Below are 23,590 nucleotides of genomic sequence, written 5' to 3' on the forward strand. Positions count from 1 at the left end.
GTTTTCAAATGTACAGTTCAAACTGTAAGGGGTTAATATACTGTACGATACCAGCTGATCAGTGTTTACAGCTGTTTACAGAAGTTAACTTTAAAACAACAGAAAACAGCTGATCTATAGTTGAAAATGTCATTTAAGAGGTTTATGTATTAAATACATGGACTTCAAAGCATAAATTCAATTATTTTAGCCCCCCCCCCCTCTTTTTTATGATAATATAGAAAAATAGCATGAAACTTCAACACTTTTTAAATAATAATTTATGTACAAAAAGCAAAAATCTCCAACTGTTTTGCAGCATTTGAATTCATGAATGTTTTGCTCTAATTTTAGCATAAAAAACATTTATCAAATGTTGACTTTGATGTGTCAGTTATTCACATTTTAAAGAAATTGCCTGAAATTGAATTTCATCTAATTAAAAAATGAAAATAAAATAAAAAATAAAAGCTAAAGGCTAACAATTCCCACAATTCTGCTTTATAATCAATATTAAATGAAACATCAGGTAAAACTTGAAAAGGAAAACTTTCAAATATCTGATAAACTTTCTATTTATTCATAAATAAATAAAGTCGTGAAACAGTTTTTTTGCACAACATACATTTATTGCCTTAATGACATATTTTATCTACCTTTCATAACAGGTGTTTTTATTGAATGTTATACATTACATTCATGCTTTTCAGTAACAGTAAAAAATAAGTGCATAAAACATGACGTCATAGACAACATATAGAAAAATAGAATAAAAAGCATTGCATAAAGGAAATACAAATACAGTAGATCAGTATTAAAGAAGCAGTCAGAATTCTCATTTTTAAATACATCATTTATCAAATTGTATGCGTGGATAGACTTATTATTATTGATTAATTTGATGGATTCTATATTTACACTCAATGCTGTAATGTGTGTTTTTTTCCTCTGGAATTTAGATTTATGAATGTGGAATTTACCAAATAAAATCATCAGATTCATTGTTTGTTGTAGTTTTTGTCTCAACATTGTCAGATTTACTGTAATTTTAAAATTCTTAATCAAATTTTTTTCCCATATCCTTCCAGAAAAGTTCAATTACTGGAGTTTATTGTGTTCAGTTGTTTTGCAAAAATCACAAATGTTAATATATCAACAAACTTTGACATTTTTATTATTAGTCTTTATTTAACCAGGAAAACCACATTTTACAAGCGTCCTGGCAGCAACACATAAAACATTACAGTGTGAAAAATTATACTAAAATGTTCTTAAAACAAATAACAATAAAAAGAACATTTACAGAGTAAGAAATTATGAAAGTAAAACTATAAACTTCACCAAATAGTTACAAATTATTTAGCTAAAATAAAAATAAGGTAAAGTTTTTCTTTGTAAAATGTCAGAATTAGTGGAATGTATTTCTTTCATCTTGTTTGGAATTGAGAATTGGAAAGTAATTGATCCAGGAATTTTCTCAGGATTCAACGCTGGAGGAAAAAAGAGGCGTAATCCGAGCGGCCCAATCAGAAAGCAGTGCGCAGGGTGAGGGGCGGAGTCAGAAGCGTAATTAAACGTAGGAGAGCGCAATTTAAATCTCCAACACATCTGAAGGAGCAGCTCGGAACACACACACACACACACACACACACACACACAGCGTGTTTTCCTGCTCTTTTATTCCAGGACTCTGTGTGAATCTTCTGTCCATGGATTGGTGGACTGGGCTCGGATTATCGCTGCTGTGAAGCCCGGTGTCCTCCGTCCTCCATGGTGATGCAGCGGCCACTCGGAAGCACCACTGCCTTCAGCATCGACTCCCTGATCGGCGGCCCCCAGCACACCAGCCCGGGACACTTCGTGTACACCGGCTACCCCATGTTCATGCCCTACCGCTCGGTGGTGCTGCAGCCGCCGCCCCCGCCTCCGCCCGCCCTGCAGCAGCCGCTGTCCGCCGCTCATCACCCGGGCTTCTGCTCCAGCCTGGCGCTCACCTCCACCCTGATGGCCAGCCTCCCCGGGGGCTTCTCCCCGTCCCAGCAGCACCAGGAGGCGGTGAGGAAGTTCAGCCTCTTCGATAAGACCGAGCACCGGGTGGAGGCGGCGGACGGGAAGGCTTTCTTACCCAGGAAGGAGGCGCTGCCGGGCGGCTTCCACGACCCGGACGCAGCGGTGCAAACACCCACAGGTAGTGGAGTCACATCTGGATTTGTTCAATTTACCTAAAAAATGTATCCATATAACATGTAAATATATATAAAAGTTGATGGACTTCATCCAACTTTTACCAACTACTCCATTATTTAATATGACACTTATTGTGGTGAAGAAATGGAAGGAAATGTGTTTAAATATCATTATTACTAATAAAATCATTTAGGGAAAAAGTTCCACAATGACCCAAAACAATTTCTCAACATTTGGACCATTTAAAGAAAAGCTTGAATCAGATCAGAATAAATACAATGTTTAAATTGTGTGTGAGCAATAATAATTATTTATAGAGCGTTTTCAATCATAATGCTGCACATCAAATACATCATCATATTTAAAAAAAAAATCATACATATTACATGAAAGACATTTTAGGAATCATACGTAACAATGTTCACATAGGTTTTTAGTTTTGTCATTATGTGTGTTTTTGTGCGGGAGTTGTTTTGATTTAATTTACATTTAAAGGCGTTTTATGAAGAAAAGTCTGTTATTCTACAGTTATTATTATTTTTATTATATTAAAAAAAACATCTTTTTTTGTAAATCCGTTTGCAAACAACATAAATGAGTCATATTTGAATGATGCATGAATTAAATGCTAATTCTCTCTAAATCCATTTGACCTCAGATGTCTTTAGGTATTTTATATTATATTTAAGGTGGTTCTCACGTGATTTTATGTTTTATATTATATTTCCTAGTGTGAGGGAAACACATTTTACTGGTTTGGATGGTTTTATCAGCGCTGATATGAAGCAGACATTTGTTCTCCCTGAGTCCATTATTAGTGATCACATGTGACACACACACACACACACACACACACACACACACACACACACACACACACACACACACTGAGATTGAAGGCCGCAACGAGACGCTCTGTGCGTAATTACGCGTGAAAAACGAGGCAGAAAAAGGTCCCCACGGAGCAGCTTTTCTGTGATCCAAACACACAAACATGATGACCACACGCGCGCGCGCACACACACACACACACACACACGCACACACACACACACACTTGACATTTCGCAGCTAAAACAATAATTGATTACAATGTGATTAAACTGTTCAGTTTTGGTCCAAAATAACTGTATTTTATTTTTATATAATGTTTTTAAGCATCCTATTAATTAATGTGTTTGATATACAAAGTGCACATTTTCTCACATATTTCATATCATAGCGGAGCCACACAAATGTGATGATGGATTCACATTATCAACATTCAACAGAATTAAAAAAAAAAAAATGCTTTGGATTTATTTTTCTTGTTAATTCGTGCATTTTCTGTCATTTAATTTTTTATTTTGTTTGTTATATTTTACTGAATTGTAATTATTTTCTGTGTTTGTTTTTGTCTTTCTGTGTTTTTTGTGTCATTTTTGGTGTTTCTTTATGTCGTTTTGTGTATTATTGTTGTCCTTTTTTTCAGCAATATTTTAGAATTTATTTTCTTATAAAATTATTAAATATGGTCCACAGTGTCTTTGGGGCCAGATTGTCTTTTGACGCTTCCTTATATTGTGTTTTTTTTAATACCTAGTCATTAATATTTCCATTATTATCAAAGTATTTATAACAGTTACAGTGGGTCTCAAACCCACAAAGACACTTTACATACAAAGAAAACAGTTTATACATAAAAGAACACAAACAAGTAAATAAATATCTTAGTAACAAACTAACCAAACAATATTTGAAGTTCAATAGCTGCACAAATTGCTGTCAATCAATTTTGAACAATTTCAACAATAATGTTTTGATTCAAATCAAGTTCTTTCAACAATTTGTGATAAAAAATGATCGATAAACACTAGAGTTTTATTGAATTTGTGTGTTTGGAGGGATTAAATTAGTTCTCCTGCTGGTCCATTGGTTGCTCTAAAGCAGGGTTTTTCAACCTTGGGGTCGGGATCCCTTGTGGGGTCGCTTGAAATGTATGGAAAAAGTACAAAGTTCGATTCTTTAAAATGTGTTATTTATGCTATAATTATGATCTATAGATGTTTTTAAATATTTTACATGAGTGACAAAGGGGGGACTTGGATTCAGAAATGAGACAAAGCCAAAAATGTTTGAGAACCACTGAAGCAGTGTTTCTCAAATGGGGGTACGTCAACCCCTTTGGTCTACGCGATGGCACTACAGGGGGTACTTGAAAGAGAGAGAGTGGAAAATTAACAAATAAAGTGTCAGTCTTGGTCTATAAATCTATTCAGGAGCCACTAAATCATTGTTTTCAACCTTGGGGTAGAGACCCCATGTGGGGTCACCTGAAATAAAAATAGATTTTTTTTTTTTTTTTTTTTTTTTGTTGCTTTTTTAAAATGAAAACAAACAAACTTCAAAAGTTATTTATTTTCTATACTTTCACTTTATGCAATATAAATCTAGTTCAACTAAAATGCAAAAACTCAAACATGATCAAAAACTAATTCCAGAAAAAAACGTCAAAATGGGGTCACAATCCCAAAAAGGTTGTGACCCACTGCATTAAATACCGTTTCTTTGCATTTATTTACAAAAAGAGATTCTGTGTATTTATAGTGTATTTATAATGTATTTATAATGTATTTATAGTGTATTTATAATGTATTTATAGTGTATTTATAATGTATTTATAATGTATTTTATAATGTATTTACAGTGTATTTATAATGTATTTATAATGTATTTTATAATGTATTTACAATTAATGTATTTATATTGTATTTATTGTGTATTTATAGTGTATTTATGATCTATTTATAATGTATTTATAATGTATTTATGATGTGTTTATAATGTATTTTATAATGTATTTTATAATGTATTTACAGTGTATTTATAATGTATTTATAGTGTATTTATAATGTATTTATAATGTATTTTATAATGTATTTACAATGAATGTATTTATAGTGTATTTATAATGTACTTATAATGTATTTTATAATGTATTTACAATGAATGTATTTATATTGTATTTATTGTGTATTTATAGTGTATTTATGATCTATTTATAATGTATTTATAATGTATTTATGATGTGTTTATAACGTATTTATAATGTATTTATAGTGTATTTATAGTGTATTTATAATGTATTTATAGTGTATTTATGATGTATTTATAATGTAATTATAATGTATTTATTGGGTATTTTATGATGTATTTATAGTATATTTATAATGTATTTATAATGTAATTTATGATGTATTTTATAATGTATTTATTGTGTATTTATAGTGTATTTATAATGTAATTTATGATGTATTTTATAATGTATTTTATAATGTAATTATAATGTATTTATAGTGTAATTATAATGTAATTATAATGTATTTATTGTGTAATTATAATGTAATTATTGTGTGCAGTCAGAGGGTCGGGGAAGGACGATGTGAAGGAGGACGAGTGTCGGAAGGAGGAGAGCTTCTCCATGGACAGTGACTTGGACTACAGCTCAGATGAGAACCTGTCCTCCATGGGGACCAAAGACGACGGCTCCCCGGACGACGGGCCTCACCTGCCGGGCGGAGGCAGCGGCGGTGCTGCGGTCGGCGGAGGGAAGAACCGGCGGCGGAGGACCGCGTTCACCAGCGAGCAGCTGCTGGAGCTGGAGAAGGAGTTCCACTGTAAGAAGTACCTGTCGCTCACCGAGCGCTCACAGATCGCGCATGCGCTCAAGCTGAGCGAGGTGCAGGTCAAGATCTGGTTCCAGAACCGACGCGCCAAGTGGAAACGCGTCAAGGCCGGAAACGTCAACAACAAGTCCGGAGAACCGGCCCGGAACCCCAAGATCGTTGTTCCGATCCCGGTGCACGTGAGCCGCTTCGCAATAAGGAGTCAACACCAGCAGATGGAGCAGAACCGACCATAGATAGAGACACCTTCATCATCATCATCATCATCATCATCATCATCACCACCTTCATCATCATCATCTTCATCATCATCATCATCTTCATCATCATCATCATCATCATCATCTTCATCACAAGGAGAAAAACTTCTTTGGTTTTCAACATTTTTTTCAAATTCTACAAAAACTCAATAATTTGTTAAATCTGCATTTGATCCCTTATTAAAAATAAGTCTATTTAATTGTGCTTATACGTCATTTAAACTCAAAATAAAAATATACTTTCAGTTTACATTTTAGATCCACTTTAGAATATTGGCAGTAACTGAAATATATACATTAAAGTACAAATATATTTACTTCAAACTTTTGATAAAGTATTTAAATGATCTTTAAGAATATTCATCTGTGAATGTGTAGATTTTAGTGATTAATAAATACTTTTCTCACCACATTCATAATGTATTTATAGACTTAGAATTAAACACATTATTTTATTTTGTTTTATTTAAAAAACTAAACACAGGTTTATTAGTAGGAGAGTTCAGTTAACACGTCTACGTTAAATAAAGTTTAAAGTATATCACAGTGTATATTATAACACAAAGTGTTCATTTAAATGAAAGTGCTAGTATAGATTCTAGTATTAGTATATCTATATGTTTACTTACAGTATGAAATAAAGCTTTAGATAAACTAAAATTGGGTCATTTTAGTCCAATAAGTATTGAAATAGTATAAACTGCTAATATAGTGTAATAAACGTGTACTGAGCTAAGTACTGTATACATAAACTATATTTAGTATAAAGTACTTTAGATATACTTGTTTTTTGTAAGGGATTCACAATATTATTAAGGTTTAACTTTTGTCCCACATTTTGTTGAACTTTTAAATAAAAAACTAGGGCTGGACAATATGGACCAAAAGTCATATTTCAATATTTTTTCTCAAAATATATGATATGAATCTCCATATTTTCAACTCAATAAAGTTTGACCAGAAAAACATTTCTGGGTTAAATGATGAAAAATGCCAAACAAGAACATTTATGAACAAACAGCTGATCAATAAGCTTCAATAAAGGACAGCACATGTGAGTGAGTTCTGTAGTGACTTGTTTAGATGAAAGTCTGGGTTTTAATAAATCTAACTCAGCTTTTTATGCTGTTGTGATAATTAATAAAAGCAGTATTTTAATACAGAATAAGATGTACAGTACATATAGTACATCTCAGAAATATGGAGACGCTGTAATTTTATATTATGAATAATATTAAATACTTGTTTGATGTGACTTCTACTGTGTGATTGGACAAATCAAAACAAGTTATATCAAAATATAGATTTATTTTGATATAGACGTCATTTTCTATATTGGCAAAATAGAAAAGTCGATATATCTTGAATAACGATATATTGCCCAGCCCTAAAAATTAGTTCCTGATCTAAAAACTAATTCTGTTCACTTTACAAATGGAGTTTAATCACAAAACATCAAGTTTCTTTTGTGTTATTTAGAAAACAATAGAATTTAATTCATTTAAAATATATCTTCTTTTTTTTTTTTCATGACGTAATCCTAAAGAGTTCTCAAACAGTGGCTCGGGAACCAGAGGTTGGTCTGGATTTTAGATTATTGGGTCATTTTATTTTGAAGGGGATTTCCTCAGGTACTATTAAATTAACAACTTGGACAATAACTGGGGATATTTTGGTCGTTGATTTGTTCAATCAGGTTAATTTTTATTCATCAAATAAGTTATTTTATCTCCTTTTTAAAATGTATTTCTTTCACTTTTCTCTCAAAGAAAAGCTCATAAAATTGTTCCTAGTGTTTTTAAAATGATCAAATCTGAAAAAGCTGCAAATCGCAAACTAATAACTTTTTTTCAATTGAATTTTTGGGCCGTTCAACATGTGCTGATGGAGGAAAAAGAAACACTGTACATACTGTACTGACGTGGACTCAATGTGTCGTCATTTGGCCTTTTTTCTGAGCCTGACGTTGTCTCTGTTTGGACTTTAAACCACGTTGATGATTTATTTATATGAGAATTGTACAGAAGTTCAAACATTCCCAGATTTCTGGAGGCAAAACAAAGTTATAAAAGTGTGAATTAAAGAGGAATAAGATGAAAACAGCTGCTCTGTGTCCATTTGTCTATTTTTATATTGTTGAAACACAGAAAGTAAAACGTGCTTCTTTTATCACATTTTTGGAGTCGTTTTGTCTTTTTTGTTGTTGTCGTGTTTAAAGTCCTTTTGTGAATTGTTTTTCTGATTTTATGTAATAGTTGTTTTGTTTGTGTTTGGAGTCATTTTTTCATCAGTTTGGTTCTTTTGTATATATTTGTCGTCTGTGTTTATATGTTTTTCTTGTAGTTTTGTGTCTGTTTATGTGCGGTTTATTGTGGTTTTCTGTATTTTTAGTCACTGTGTGTATTCTTGGAGCATTTTTGTGAGTAATTTTGTGGGTTTGTTTTGAGGGCAGCGTCAAATTAGATCAATGCAGGCCACGAGTCATTAATGTCTGCAGTATTTTTTATTTTTTTTCTACTTGTCTGCACATGATGTCAAAGGTCAACACCACAGGAAGTGCAATCATTATGAGACAGTAATGCATATTTTGTTATTGCAATAAAATACATTGATTTATTTTATTTTATTGCTTAATTGTGACCATCACCAGCCCTCCCTAAGGAAGGGTAAGAAATATTTTATTATAGGGAGGATATAAAAAGGGAGAGCAGTGTTACACCTAAGTGGAGGGGGAGGGGGAAGGGGAGGGGAAAGGGAGCAGGGAGGAGAGACTCAAGGCAGGAAATAGAAAAGGTGGGAAGAATAGATTGTTTTACAGTGAGGGTGAGATGTGAAGTTGTAGAATATATTGTGCTTATTATGTTGTGTAATCCAGCCAGTATAGTGACAAGTGTGAAGCTTAGCTATAATGGTGGTGGCTGTGAACAGGGGGAATGAGTGAGTGGTAGTACCTAAAGCAGGTATTTGGGATTAACGTGTCTAAGGTTAAGCCCAGTACCAGTTTTATCCCACAGCCCAAGGCGTACCAGTGCATCCATGACCAATGTATGTGACAGAACCGCTTCCGAGAACCCAAGCTCCGCCCCGGGTCTAAAGATGCAGCCAGGCCAGCAGAAACAACTGGAGCCAAGGAGACCCAGGCCACCCCCCCCACGACTGAGCAGCCACCCCAGATGCCCTAGAGATCCCAAGCTGAGAGGCACCCACCGCCCCCCACATACACACCTGAGAAAACCCCAAGGAGCCGAGGACCCAGCGCACCCCGCAACCGACCCCAATCCCAACCCCAAGGCTTCCTGCCAACGCCCACGGCCTAGCATCCAACCCCACCAGGGGAGGGCCCAACTAGCACCCCACGCGAGACCCCAGCCAAGGAGCAGAGGCCCACACCAGGACTGCGCTAGACAGGCAGGAAGCCAGCGAGCGCCCACCGGAGGGCCCAGAGTCAGCAGGGATGGGACCCCAGACCAGAAGAAACCAGAACAAAAGCAGCACCAGCAGCAGTCCATCCAAGGACGACGGCCGCACACCTGGCCGCCAGGGGAACCAAGGGGTGCTGCAAGTCACCCCACCAGCTGAGTCCCCCAGAGCGCCCCAGATCACCCTTCATTGATGTCGCCAGCACGTTGAGCCTTAGTTATTTTCAAAATCAGGACCCCCCAAGCCCCCCAGCCCACGAACTGGTCACTATCCAGCAGGACCGCACAACCCCAGATGGCGCAAGGACAGCACAAGCCACGGGGCGACGCCCCCCCACCGGCGTGCGACCAACCAACGGCTGCCACCGCAAAAGGCACACCAACAGCACACACTTGATGTGGTATACCAGACCCCAGCCCAGAGCGTCTGGGCCCGCCCATCGACCTGCAGATAGCATGACAGACCCACCAGGCGATCGACAGCGCCACCCCCCTAGCAAACAGCATAATCCGAAGGGTCACGCAACCCCACCCCAATCCCGGCACAGATGCCAGGACCTCCCCAGCGCACCCGCCGCCGACCCTGGCGCGCCAGGCCACCCCTGGCCCATACACTGCAGGAACCACCCCAAGACCAACAGGAGATGACCCAGCAACACTGAAAGGGGAGAGGCTCCCCACGGCCTGGAGAGACCCCCCCCCCCAAAGGCCCGACCGCACCACCCTGATGTATTTGTTCTCTACGCGGAGCCGTCAACAGAATTACATTTCTTGTCTTAATTATCTGGTGAGTTTTGGTCATAAATTAACACAGAGACAAACAGGAAGTAAGATAAATGAGAGAAAAACTCAAAAACAATGTTTACATGAGAAAAACTTGACTTGTGACAAAATATTTAATATTGAACAAACTACATCACACACACGCAGCATTATATTAAGAAGCATTATTCTCATCTTTATTGAAAAGACACACATTACAGTAGAAGACTCTGTATTAGGTAGAATTTTTTAACAACAATACTGTACAGCAAACAAAAAACAACAATAATAATAACATTAATAATTAGAATAACAGTGATATTAAGAACAATAATGTGTCAGGAAGATAAAGTTTACAATAAAAGTAGAAAAGGCAGGAGGAAAAGCATAAAAACAGTTTCTTCGCAAGTTGTGTCTGAATAGTGTGATTGACAGCTCAGATGGGCGGGATTTACTGGTAAGGGCGACACAAGGGGGAGGAGCTAAGAAGTCCTTCTCACGCATTTTCCATGTGTTTATTAGCGAAGTGAACGTCACAAAGTTGGAAAACAAATCCAACAATCATCAGGTTTTTATATTAAATAAAGGACGGCAAGAAAACAATTAAAGTCAACGTTAGCGTTAGCGATCGACCACATGTGATTTTACATATTTTAGATTAAAATTGCTAGATTACGGATATTTATCTACTCTAAACTATTCTCAAATTCTTGTTTTACAAATTTACAGATGGAAAAAACTAAATATTTTAAGAAATATTTTTGGCAGCATATGAAGCAAATTAAATTTAAACTCCCATGTGCACGTCAACAAAATGGGCGTAGTTAAGCTAGCACGAAGCAAGCTGTACTTTTAAATACATTTAAAACAAAAAAAACCCATAAACTTCATCTTTTAACTGACGAGAGCAAAAACTGTTGATCATAATCAATGCATGTAACGGTAGTTCTGTCATTATTATTATTATTATTTATTTATTTTAGCAATTACCAACTTTATGACTCAGCAGTTTTAATTAAATCGTATGAAGAAATAAAAACTCACCATGGAATATGACGAGACTAAAATGAATTAGAACTAAAGGAGTGCTTGAGTTGTGAGGATTATATCATTATTATATATTATATTTATCAGCTAACAGTCACATGACTCAGCAGGTTTATGTTGAAGCTTGGATTTTAAATTCTTTCTTTTTTCTGATATTTAGTAAATTTTGATGTGAGAGAGATAAATTAAATAAATATTAGTGTTCAAGATGCTAACATCAGTTTATTTTCAGATATTTAAGGACGGAACATGTTTTTCAAAGCCGACGGATGTTTCCACTAAAACCTCCAACAAAACAAGAATAAAAGTTTTCTCAAGTAAAAAAAAGGCGAAACATTCAGGAATAAAAAATCAGGGGGTTTCACGTAAATGACAGAACTCAGGAACTAAAAAGGCAGGCGTGCAATTCAAAGGCAGTGGAAACATTAGTGTTTAGAAAAAGCTTGTTTTTACGTTTCATTGACGACTGTTTTTTTGTGTCACTTTTTCCTGATACACAACACGTTCTCGACCGCTGCAGCTTTTTTTAATGTGTTTCTTTTCTAAACCTAAAGAAGTGGAGCTTTTTGCCTTCAGTCAAACACATTAAACTACTAAACAATATTTACAACTTCACAAAACTTTTTACAACAATAACATCCCTTTATGGACCTTTTTTCTTAAATCCAGTCAAAATACCTCATTACGACAAATATGGAGCCTTTTCTCCACACAATTCAATAAAGTTCTGTTTGAGGTACTTTTACTTTGTTTAATACAGCTTTGACTAAATTGTACATAATCTGTCCAACTGTATATTTGTCGACTCAAAAAAGATTTTAGGCATTTTAAGGATTCAACACAAAATGTTGGAGCTAAATTATATTAATCTGAAAAAAAGGTTGGTTGGATTTTATAAATTTCAACCACATTTTGGATTAAAAATAAGCCTCAGTTATTACATCACAACTTTACTTTGAAAACCAGCAGGTTACCCACTTCCTCTCTCTACAGCCTCACAATAACGTCCTTAAAACACCATTAATTTACAGCATCGTTCAAATAAGAGCAGAATATTTACAATTAGAAAAGTTTCCAAGAAGAAGAAAAAGAAAAAGAAGAAAAAGAAAAAGAAAAAGAAAAAAAGGAAAACAAAAACAAAAACGAAAACGAAAACGAAAACGAAAACGAAAAAGAAAAAGAAAAAGAAAAAGAAAAAGAAAAAGAAAAAGAAAAAGAAAAAAGAAAAAAGAAAAAAAAAGAAAAAGAAAAAGAAGAAGAAGAAGAAGAAGAAGAAGAAGAAGAAGAAGAAGAAAAAGAAGAAGAAGAAGAAGCCCTACTTTGTGATTCGCTGAGCTGATGAGGAAGACCGTCTGATTGGACAGGAAACTAAAAAGACAAGAACAAAGTCTTTTCTCTCTGATTATCATTCACATGAAGATAAACCAAACGTTGCTAAATGTTGAGAAACGTTGATGATGTCACTATTTATTTATAAACCCTGGAATCAAACATTCCTGAGGCCGGCAGGAGCTTCTGTACAACTTTTACATTCTGCCAATTACAAAAACAATAAAAAAAACGTCCCCGTGTTGACATTTGACCCATTGTTCCAGCAATGATACGAAATTCACAAAACGCCTTAAATTACAATAGAAAAACTAAAGTCTAGGTCATGCTATCTATCTATCTATCATATGTCTACGAGCTGCTCTCATACTTCTGTCACCATTATTTCACATTTAAAAATGAAAGACAGGAGAGTTCATGGGGTCAGACGCCAAAGAAAGAAAAAGAAGAGGCGTGTCCTCGGAGAGCGCCGGGCGTCCAAGACTTCCTTCATATCCGCTACCTGGACCGTGTGATGTGGGCGCCGTAAATGGCACCGATGACTTAGTGTTGGTAAAGTTTGGTCATGTGACGAGGTGTGACGTCTCCCTGACGAGGAGGAATCCTTCAAATGAGCGCCGTGCTTCCCGCGCTGCTGCAGCTGTTGTTGCGGTTGGTGTTGCGACGCGATAAGTTGGGCGTGGCCATGAGCGGGTAGCGCTCGTCGGGGCAGCCGTACTGAGTTAGCGTGTCCACGCACTCCTGACAGCCAGCCTGCCGCGCGTACGCCATGGCACTGTTCCCGTGAGCGTCCCTCGCCATCAGATCCACGCCGTACTGTGGGGACAGAACGCAACCAATCAGAATCACTGAAGCCAGGCTTTTAGAATCCAGACTTCAAAACAGTAACAAATGCTTCATTCATTCATAACCAGGAGACGATAACAGGGTTCAATTACATTTTTCAGTTTTAATTACATTTTCAATTACCCATCGTCAATTACAATTCAATTATGATTACAGCTACCTGCATATTTTTTCAATTACAATTATCTTTTATCCTCAGAACGTTAATTACGATTACATTCTCAATTACTAAAGTTCAATTACAATTAATCTCAATTACTGAGCCTGAAATAATCAACCTAATAAAAGTGAACCTTCCTCTTGTGTTAGCTTTCTGTTAGCATCTCTAATGCTAACGGGTCCTAAATCAGCTGTAAAATACACTAAAAACTAATATCTAATTTATTATTATCTATTGATTACCTCGTTAGGATTCATAATCAATGAAAATATAGGTTTTAATATTCATGGTGTGGACGTCTGAGCCTTTATTGTGTCAGTATATCTATAGATTTATATATTTATTAAATAGTAAAATGTGTTAAAGCTTGATATGAAACATATTTTAATAATTAATCAATCACCATGGTAACTTAGACCTAAATCACCATGGTAACTGAGGCTAAATCACCATGGTAACTGAGGCTAAATCACCATGGTAACTGAGGCTAAATCACCATGGTAACTTAGACTAAATCACCATGGTAACTTAGACTAAATCACCATGGTAACTGAGGCTAAATCACCATGGTAACTGAGGCTAAATCACCATGGTAACTTAGACCTAAATCACCATGGTAACTGAGGCTAAATCACCATGGTAACTGAGGCTAAATCACCATGGTAACTTAGACTAAATCACCATGGTAACTTAGACTAAATCACCATGGTAACTGAGGCTAAATCACCATGGTAACTTAGACTAAATCACCATGGTAACTTAGACTAAATCACCATGGTAACTTAGACTAAATCACCATGGTAACTTAGGTTGAGCGACTGAAACATTCTGGTTAAGATCTGTGAGTACTAAAGCCCCGCCTTCTGACCAATCAGATCTCTTCTAAAACGATCTGACCAATCAAAGGAGGATCATTGTGAACACGTGCAGATCTGATGTGACACTGACAGGAGAGAGAATATTTATCCTTTATTTATCATCACATCCTATAGTAAACATAGAGATTTATACAGTATACGTACATCTGAGGCTTTCAGACCAATAAATTAATTAATTAACTAATTAATTAATTAATTAATTAATGCATTGTATATATTGACGCTGAGAGCCTCAGTCCTGTAGATAATATAAATATATTCCATCTTATGATGTAGATCTGTATTAACATCAGAGACACAGACAAGGTCAAAGTGATGAGAATGTGTTTATTATCTCATTAATTTATTCATTAACACTCATTAATTCCTGCATGAATTACTTCCTGCTTTTACTGCAGCAACACTGTTGTTTTTGGTCTGAATTATGGATTTTTAAAGAATTATTCCTAAATAGAGACGAGTTGATATCTCATTTCATAGGACAGCTTCTCTCTGATGGAGAATGTTTGGTTCAGTGAAGCTAACGGAGATAAATCTAGGATATAAATATCATAGAACAAACCCAGAATGAACAATATAATCTTGTGTTCATGCTCAGATTGGTGATGATTCTAAATGTTGATCATGTGACCCTCAGGTTTGTGGCCCCGCTGTGATAAACGTTAGTGAAACATGATACTTGTTGAGTGTTACCCATATGAGGAGCTGCGTGATGACCACGTTGCCCTTGCGACTGGCCAAGTGCAGCGCGTTGCGACCGTCGCCCTCGCCGCAGGTTTCGTTGACCTGCTGCCGTGAGCCGTGCGCGAGCAGCAGGACGACGGCGCGCAGGTCTTCCTCGGCCGTGGCCCTCAGCAGCTGCTGACCCAGAGAGAGGTCGGTGCACGGCAGCGACGCCAGGAACAGACGCTGCTCGTACTTGGCCCGGATCCAGCGCTCACGCTCCTCCCTGACACACAAAACACAAGTACCATCATTTCACACACACTCATCGTGTTTTAGGTCAAACACGTTAAATCATCGTTTAATACGCAAGAAAAAACTGTTTATAGATTATTATGTTTCTTTAAAATCACTCATCAATCAGACAAGATCTGTTCAGATCAATAATACAAACAGGCAGCAGGCTGGGGGTCAATTATAATTGTTATTGTGTAATTGATAATTAATTACAATTATGGCGTCATTTAAAACAGACGTTCTCACCCTGGGACCCACATTTTGCCAAGTCATCAATCACTATTAAGAATTCAACCAATCAAATGTAGTTATTAAATAATATCTAAATAACACATATTTAAAACATATACGTTGTATTTTTCTGTGCAACATGAATTTCACAGCATGCCTGTCAAAAGAAAAGTTTCTTTCAGAATAAAAGTCCAATATGAGAGACATTAAGTAGGGTATTTATTTATTTTTGACCAGCTGTCAACGACCCACCCAGTACAGGTACGTGACCCACTTTTGGGTCCCAACCCACCAGTTGAGAATCAATAATTTAAGAAATCTGTTGCTGTTGTAATTAAATTGTAATTGAGTTCAGAAAATTCACTTTGTAATCAATAGATAGGAAATAAATTAGATGATCAATATTATTTTTACAGCTGATTTAGGACCTGTTAGCATTAGAGATGCTAACAGAAAGCTAACATAAGAGGAAGGCTAACTTTTAATAGGTTATTTATTAAAGGCTCAGTAATTGTGATGAATTGTAATTAAACTTTAGTAATTGTAATTGACTTCCTGAGGATAAAAAATAATTGTAATTGTAATTAAACGTGCAAATGAACATGGGTAATTGAAAACGTAATTGTAACTGAAAAATGTAATTGACCCCAACCTTGACAGGAGACCCTTGGCCCCCAAAGGTTAACGCACAAAATGACTTAAAACCAACACAAATACACAGAATTACAGAAAATAACTCAAAAAGACGACAAAATAACACATAAAAACTAAAATTCTTCCATTTAACAAACGTAAAAACATACAAAACAACAGCAAGACTTTAAAATATACAGAACGACAAGAAAACACAAGACATACAGAAAAAACACAACAAAATGATCTTAAAAACACAAAAAACAACAATCCATCCATTTAACACAAAAGAGGTCAAAATAGTAACAAACTCATTTTTAAAATGTAAACACAAATATTAAAAGTAATAAAAGTAAAAAGTAAAATACTTAAGTATAAAAACCAGAAAAAAGTACTTAAGTACAGTAACAAAGTATTTATACTTTAACACAAAACACCAACAAACTCTTTATAGTTTCCTGTTAATGCTCATTATTTTAAATGTGTTTATAAGTCGTTAAAAACAGTGAGAACGTGTGAAATAATTAACGTAGAATGAGATGCAGCGTTTACTCTGTTAATCCATCAGATCATCAACTGTTAATCCTCTAATCTCTGATCTAATCCTCTGTGTAAACATGGGCTATTCAGATCCTGGGATTAGTGTGTGTGTGTGTGCGTGTGTGTGTGTGTGTGTGTGTGTGTGTGAGGGGGATATTGAGCCGTAACACACACACACACACACACACTTCCTTTATCCAGACGAGAGAAGTGAGAACATCCAGCAGTGACTCACATACAGTATATATGTATGTTATTATATAAATATAAACTCCAGATGTTCTAAACGCTCGTTCTGTCCACCAGTAGGTGGCGCTGTGTCTACAGTGAGTTCTCTTTATTTGTGTGTGTTAGCGATCATTAATGAATAATTAGTTTCAGATTGATAAGACCACAAATATTACATATTTAATGTGGAAGGCTAGCCCCGCCCACACTGTTAGTGACGAGCACACGTTTCAGGCCTCGATGATGATTTAATATGAATCTTTTAAAGGGTTAACTCTATTCTAACCTGTAAAGTTTAGGGTTAACTCTATTCTAACCAGTAAAGTTTAGGGTTAACTCTATTCTAACCTGTAAAGTTTAGGGTTAACTCTATTCTAACCTGTAAAGTTTAGGGTTAACTCTATTCTAACCATGTAAAGTTTAGGGTTAACTCTATTCTAACCTGTAAAGTTTAGGGTTAACTCTATTCTAACCTGTAAAGTTTAGGGTTAACTCTATTCTAACCTGTAAAGTTTAGGGTTAACTCTATTCTAACCTGTAAAGTTTAGGGTTAACTCTATTCTAACCTGTAAAGTTTAGGGTTAACTCTATTCTAACCTGTAAAGTTTAGGGTTAACTCTATTCTAACCTGTAAAGTTTAGTGTTAACTCTATTCTAACCTGTAAAGTTTAGGGTTAACTCTATTCTAACCTGTAAAGTTTAGGGTTAACTCTATTCTAACCTGTAAAGTTTAGGGTTAACTCTATTCTAACCTGTAAAGTTTAGGGTTAACTCTATTCTAACCTGTAAAGTTTAGGGTTAACTCTATTCTAACCTGTAAAGTTTAGGGTTAACTCTATTCTAACCTGTAAAGTTTAGGGTTAACTCTATTCTAACCTGTAAAGTTTAGGGTTAACTCTATTCTAACCAGTAAAGTTTAGGGTTAACTCTATTCTAACCTGTAAAGTTTAGGGTTAACTCTATTCTAACCTGTAAAGTTTAGGGTTAACTCTATTCTAACCTGTAAAGTTTAGGGTTAACTCTATTCTAACCTGTAAAGTTTAGGGTTAACTCTATTCTAACCTGTAAAGTTTAGGGTTAACTCTATTCTAACCTGTAAAGTTTAGGGTTAATTCTATTCTAACCTGTAAAGTTTAGGGTTAACTCTATTCTAACCTGTAAAGTTTAGGGTTAACTCTATTCTAACCTGTAAAGTTTAGGGTTAACTCTATTCTAACCTGTAAAGTTTAGGGTTAACTCTATTCTAACCTGTAAAGTTTAGGGTTAACTCTATTCTAACCTGTAAAGTTTAGGGTTAACTCTATTCTAACCTGTAAAGTTTAGGGTTAACTCTATTCTAACCTGTAAAGTTTAGGGTTAACTCTATTCTAACCTGTAAAGTTTAGGGTTAACTCTATTCTAACCTGTAAAGTTTAGGGTTAACTCTATTCTAACCTGTAAAGTTTAGGGTTAATTCTATTCTAACCTGTAAAGTTTAGGGTTAACTCTATTCTAACCTGTAAAGTTTAGGGTTAACTCTATTCTAACCTGTAAAGTTTAGGGTTAACTCTATTCTAACCTGTAAAGTTTAGGGTTAACTCTATTCTAACCTGTAAAGTTTAGGGTTAACTCTATTCTAACCTGTAAAGTTTAGGGTTAACTCTATTCTAACCTGTAAAGTTTAGGGTTAACTCTATTCTAACCTGTAAAGTTTAGGGTTAACTCTATTCTAACATGTAAAGTTTAGGGTTAACTCTATTCTAACCTGTAAAGTTTAGGGTTAACTCTATTCTAACCTGTAAAGTTTAGGGTTAACTCTATTCTAGTTCAGGGTTAAGGGACTTGATCAACATCCCACAGTGATGGACCAGGTGAGGCTTGAACCAGCAACCCTCTGATTACAAGCCCAGCGTTCTTAACCACTAGGCCACCACAGACTTATTGGTCCAATTATATTTTTGCTAGTCATGGTCCACTGCAGATACCTACTGATGCCATCCAGCGCGTTCAAACCACTAAAATATATACAAACGATACAGTTCTTTTAATGAAATGACAACTGTGGGAAAAAGCCTAAAAATCCAAGTTTAGTGTCAGAAGAAGAAGAAAAACGTTTGTTTAATGTTTTAATGATATGAACACGTCTGTTCTCCTCCTGTCCAATCAGAACCCTTCCCCACCCCCACCCCCACCCCTAAAGAGGAACTCAATATAAACCTTGATTCAGAATTATTTCCAAAAAAAAAAGGAATTCATATTTCCATAAACATAGAAGACTTTAATTATGAATTAATAACACCACGTAACCGTGGCCAACGAGTGAAGCTCACCAAGATGTACGTGAAGGTATTAAAAACGCTTTTATTGGGTTTTTTCAAATGCATTTGTAAAATCTTAAATATTGAATTCACAGATTAATTTTGATTTGTTAATTTAACACTTTTATGAATTTGCATAACCAATAAAAAACTACAATACATATAATTCTAATTTAGTTAAAGGCCTTATTTTGGTACTTTTATTTTGGTATTTTGGTACTTTTATTTTGGTATTTTGGTACTTTTATTTTGGTATTTTGGTACTTTTATTTTGGTATACTCTGCCAAAGTTATTTAGAGTTAAGTCACAAAAACTAGAGATAAAACGTTTGTATTCGGTCTGGGAACCTGACAGAATTTCATTAACTCTCTTCCTGGATACTGGTGTGTGTGTGTGTGTGTGTGTGTGTGTGTGTGTGTGTGGTAGCGCTGTAGGCAGCAGCAGCTAGCATTGCGGAATGTTCCGGGGGTTTTCCACTTCCTGCCTTGGGTTAGCGACAGAGTGGGGAGGCTGGGCAGGAGAGTACGGCCGACGGAGCCGGGACAATGGCTGGAGATGTGTGTGTGTGTGTGTGTGTGTGTGTGTGTGTGAGGAGAGGAAATGTGAGCCCAGTGGACCCTGACATACCTTCAACGTCAACACAGTTGCTAAGAGAACAAAGATAATGACTTTAAAGACATGATTCATCATCAGAACCATGTGTTGATGTGAAATATTATTAATTTATTATTTCTTATATGTACGTACACTAACGTCTGTCTAATAAAAACAGACCTATCCATACACATAACATTTATTATCATTTTTATATAATTACTATACTTTTTACACTAAATATGCAGTATTTCCAATAATGAATGAGGGCCAAAGTGAAATGAAGTGATGAAAATATTACAGCATTGATCGTGTCATTAATTAATAGTTGATTTTAATGCATTAATATTATTTTTGGCACAAGGACAGTTTTAAATAAAAAACTACACAGGATTATAAATCTAGACTTTCACTAAAACTTTATTAATATCTGTGGTTGGTAGGAGGTCATTACACCTAAAACATATTTACCTTTATTTTGAAGGTAGAGGCTTTAATCTACCAGATATTAATTGAAAAAGCATTATGATCAGTACAGCAGGATCCATAACGTCATGGTTATGTCACGGTATAAAATAATAATAAGACTTTAACACGTGATTAATTCAATACAGAAAAATAACTCACCAACAATAATAAATATTTACTCCAAATAGCACAGACTCACTTCTGTTTATCTACATCATAATATCTATATTAGATATAAATAAACAGACTACAGAGCTTTAGTTTGTCCCCTAGTGTAAACAGTTCTAGACATTAGTTTCACATACAGACAAGTTATAAACAATAAACACTTTGTTATATATCAATATTTGTTACAATAATCTCATTCATTTAAATGAAAATACCTCAAGTTGAGCTTTTCTCAGCATTTTTTGGTGAGATTAAAAAAGAGATTAATTATATGAATTAATTACAGAGCATAATTAATTAATTGCTCAATCTTTCATTAAATTAGTAGAAAAACAATGTTTGTTAAAATGTGCAATGACATCACTATGTTATATTTGGTCTTACATGACCTTTTTCATACTTGGTTTATTGTTTTCACACACATTAAGATAACTTGGTTTATTTTAAACGACTTAATTAATCCACAACACCTAGTGACTCTGAGGAGCATTTCCTCTGTTTTAAATGAAAATAAATGTACATAGAGTTTGTGGGTCAGTCTTTGTGTAAATGATGGAGAAATATTTCTGGACTATTTAATATTTGAGTGTCTTTATAGCATTAAACACTTCCCATAATCCTTCAGTAGACGATTGTTAACGAAGGTTTAATGACGTTAAGCAGAGCTTGTTTATTTGTGTATTTAGTGTGTGTTGCAGTAAACATTCACTATCTCTGGACAATAGAGAAGCTAATTGCAATAATTAACTACACCGAGCAACTGTGTGTGTGTGTGTGTGTGTGTGTCACAAAGCATCTCACCACGACTCATGTTTAATTATCTACCCAGCATGCCCTGGGGCAGCGGCGCGCAGCTCCGTCTAATGGGATGTGAAAAGGGACACGCACACAGATTAACACAAAATATGAGTGTCAGCGCACACTAAGACGCATGTTAACACACACGCACGCACACACACACACACACACGCACACACACACACACACACACACACACACACACACACACACACACACTTGTGTCAATCATTTAAATTAAAAGATTAAAAACTGCACCAGCGAAAACGCACACATCTTCTAGCATTTCTATTGTGTTTCTATTGTATTTCTATTGTGTTTCTATTGTATTTCTATTGTATTTCTATTGTGTTTCTATTGTGTTTCTATTGTATTTCTATTGTATTTCTATTGTGTTTCTATTGTATTTCTATTGTATTTCTATTGTGTTTCTACTGCAAAATGAACCAATAATGAATCAATAAATAACCAGTTTTAAGTCAATAAAACAAAATAACCAGACAGATTATTAGTTATTAAAATGTAATAACTAAAGAATGAAGGATAAACAGATTAAAGTGGAACTAAATTGAGGAAATGTTAAATATTAAATGGAGCGTTCCTATTGGCTGAGAGCTTCATCTGCAGCAGTTGTTGCAGGATGTGATGTTTTTGTTCTGATGATTTCCTGTCTGTTGTTTGAGCTCAGGAGTGAACGCCATTGTGTGTGTGTGTGTGTGTTCCTACTGAGTGACTGCATTGTTCTATTACGCGCACACACACACACACACACACACACACACACACACACACACACACACACACACACACACACACACGGCAACAGGCCTGACCAGCAGAGCGACCAGTGGACATCCTATCAGCTGTGTGTGTGTGTTTAAGTGTAGAGACAACACAATGTGTGTGTGTGTGTTTAAGTGTGTCATTGATCCCCAGTGCTACAACAGAGTGGTGACACTGAGCTGAAAGCCCCGCCCCCCACACAATAAGGTAATTATGAGAATTACCAACAAAGACAAACACTGGGAATGTTTTTTTGTTTTTTTTTGTGGTGGTATTGGTTTTAAACCCGTGTGTGGGGGACCAACAAAAGGTCACGAAACAAGAATAAAGAATGTGAATAATAATTAAAAACCTTTGTTTTTATCATAATAGTTGTTTTCATATTTTTTTACTGTTTTAATCTACTGACCTCCTGGTCCTGCTCGTTTATTCCTAGATGAATTCTCTGAGTTTATGTCATCTATTGTTAAACTGTGTATTAATCCTTGGTGATTTTAATCTACATGTTGATAATTCCTCCTCTCCTATGGCAGCTGAGCTGATGTCTCTAATGAACTCTTTTCACTTTGTACAACATGTGTCAGGTCCAACACACACTAAAGGTCATACTTTAGATTTGGTCTTTTCTTTTGGTTTAATGATTGACCATCTAGGTATTGAAGATTAACAAATAAGCGACTATTGCTGTATCATATTTAATCTGTCAATCACACTGGTACAGACTACTTCTAATGTGAAAAAGCAGAGACTCATTCTTAATGAAGCAGCAATCAGTGGATTTTCTGCCTCTTTTGATCCAACTACATTTACTAGTTGTGATGATGTTGACACTTTTATGACAAACTTCAATAGCCATTGTTTGTCTGTTTTGGACACAGTAGCACCAGCTAAAAATACTCCAGGCTCTAATAAGAAACCTTGTCCGTGGATGAATGAAGCTATTTTTAGCTTTAGGAGAAGCTGCTGGAAAGTGGAACAGTTGTAGAAAACCACTAAACTAGAGGTGCACAGACTCTATTTAAAAGGAAAGATAATGGAGCTAAATGAATTAATAAAGCATGCCCGCTCTGCTTATTTTACTAATCTTGTTTTGCAAAATAAGAGAAGCCCCAAGGTTTTGTTCAATACTATTGAAGATCTTGTTGCACCCTCACCGTCCCATGTGTCTGTACACACACAGGAGGACTGTAATCATTTTTAAACTCTTTTGTAAATAAAGTACAAGACATTAGGGCTAGCATCACTCCTCCCTTGGTTAGCTTGTGCAGTGCATCAGCCCCTGTGAGTTCATGGTCCTCCTTCACTCCTGTCAGCCTACAGGATGTTCAGGTTTTAGTAGAAAGATCAAACCCTCATC

The 23,590-nt window shown here is 35.7% G+C and overlaps 2 protein-coding genes across 3 annotated transcripts in view; one reads left to right on the forward strand and one right to left on the reverse strand.

Moving 5' to 3' along the window:
- The first annotated feature begins 1,598 nt into the window (after positions 1 to 1,598).
- On the forward strand, positions 1,599 to 6,110 carry gbx2 (gastrulation brain homeobox 2). Of its 2 annotated transcripts, none has more exons than XM_028470571.1 (2): positions 1,599 to 2,167; positions 5,565 to 6,110. In XM_028470571.1, the coding sequence occupies exons 1-2, from the start codon at positions 1,750 to 1,752 to the stop codon at positions 6,065 to 6,067; spliced, it is 921 nt and encodes a 306-aa protein (XP_028326372.1). In that variant the 5' UTR covers positions 1,599 to 1,749; the 3' UTR covers positions 6,068 to 6,110. The 2 variants fall into 2 exon arrangements, with proteins under 2 accessions (XP_028326372.1, XP_028326382.1); XM_028470581.1 differs by having other exon boundaries at positions 1,702 to 2,172; positions 5,552 to 6,110.
- Positions 6,111 to 12,629: 6,519 nt separating this feature from the next.
- The window catches only part of LOC114478921 (uncharacterized), a 46,928-nt gene continuing 35,967 nt past the window's right edge, over positions 12,630 to 23,590 (reverse strand). Inside the window, exons 10-11 of the mRNA XM_028472282.1 lie at positions 15,226 to 15,481; positions 12,630 to 13,464 (exon numbers count right to left, since the gene is read on the reverse strand). Of these exons, the coding sequence (XP_028328083.1) occupies positions 13,255 to 13,464; positions 15,226 to 15,481 (466 nt within the window). The 3' untranslated portion in view covers positions 12,630 to 13,254. The remainder of the gene's footprint in view (positions 13,465 to 15,225; positions 15,482 to 23,590) is intronic.

Source organism: Gouania willdenowi, chromosome 2, assembly GCF_900634775.1.
Source record: "Gouania willdenowi chromosome 2, fGouWil2.1, whole genome shotgun sequence".
Lineage (NCBI taxonomy): Eukaryota > Metazoa > Chordata > Actinopteri > Blenniiformes > Gobiesocidae > Gouania > Gouania willdenowi.

What these genes read in the sequence shown, in the direction of transcription:
- gbx2 (XM_028470581.1), top strand. Translation starts at nt 1,750, where the DNA reads ATGGTGATGCAGCGGCCACTCGGAAGCACCACTGCCTTCAGCATCGAC. An exon ending in TGCAAACACCCACAGGTAGT is followed by an intron (nt 2,173 to 5,551) that starts GGAGTCACATCT and finishes ATTATAATGTAA; the next exon opens with TTATTGTGTGCAGTCAGAGG.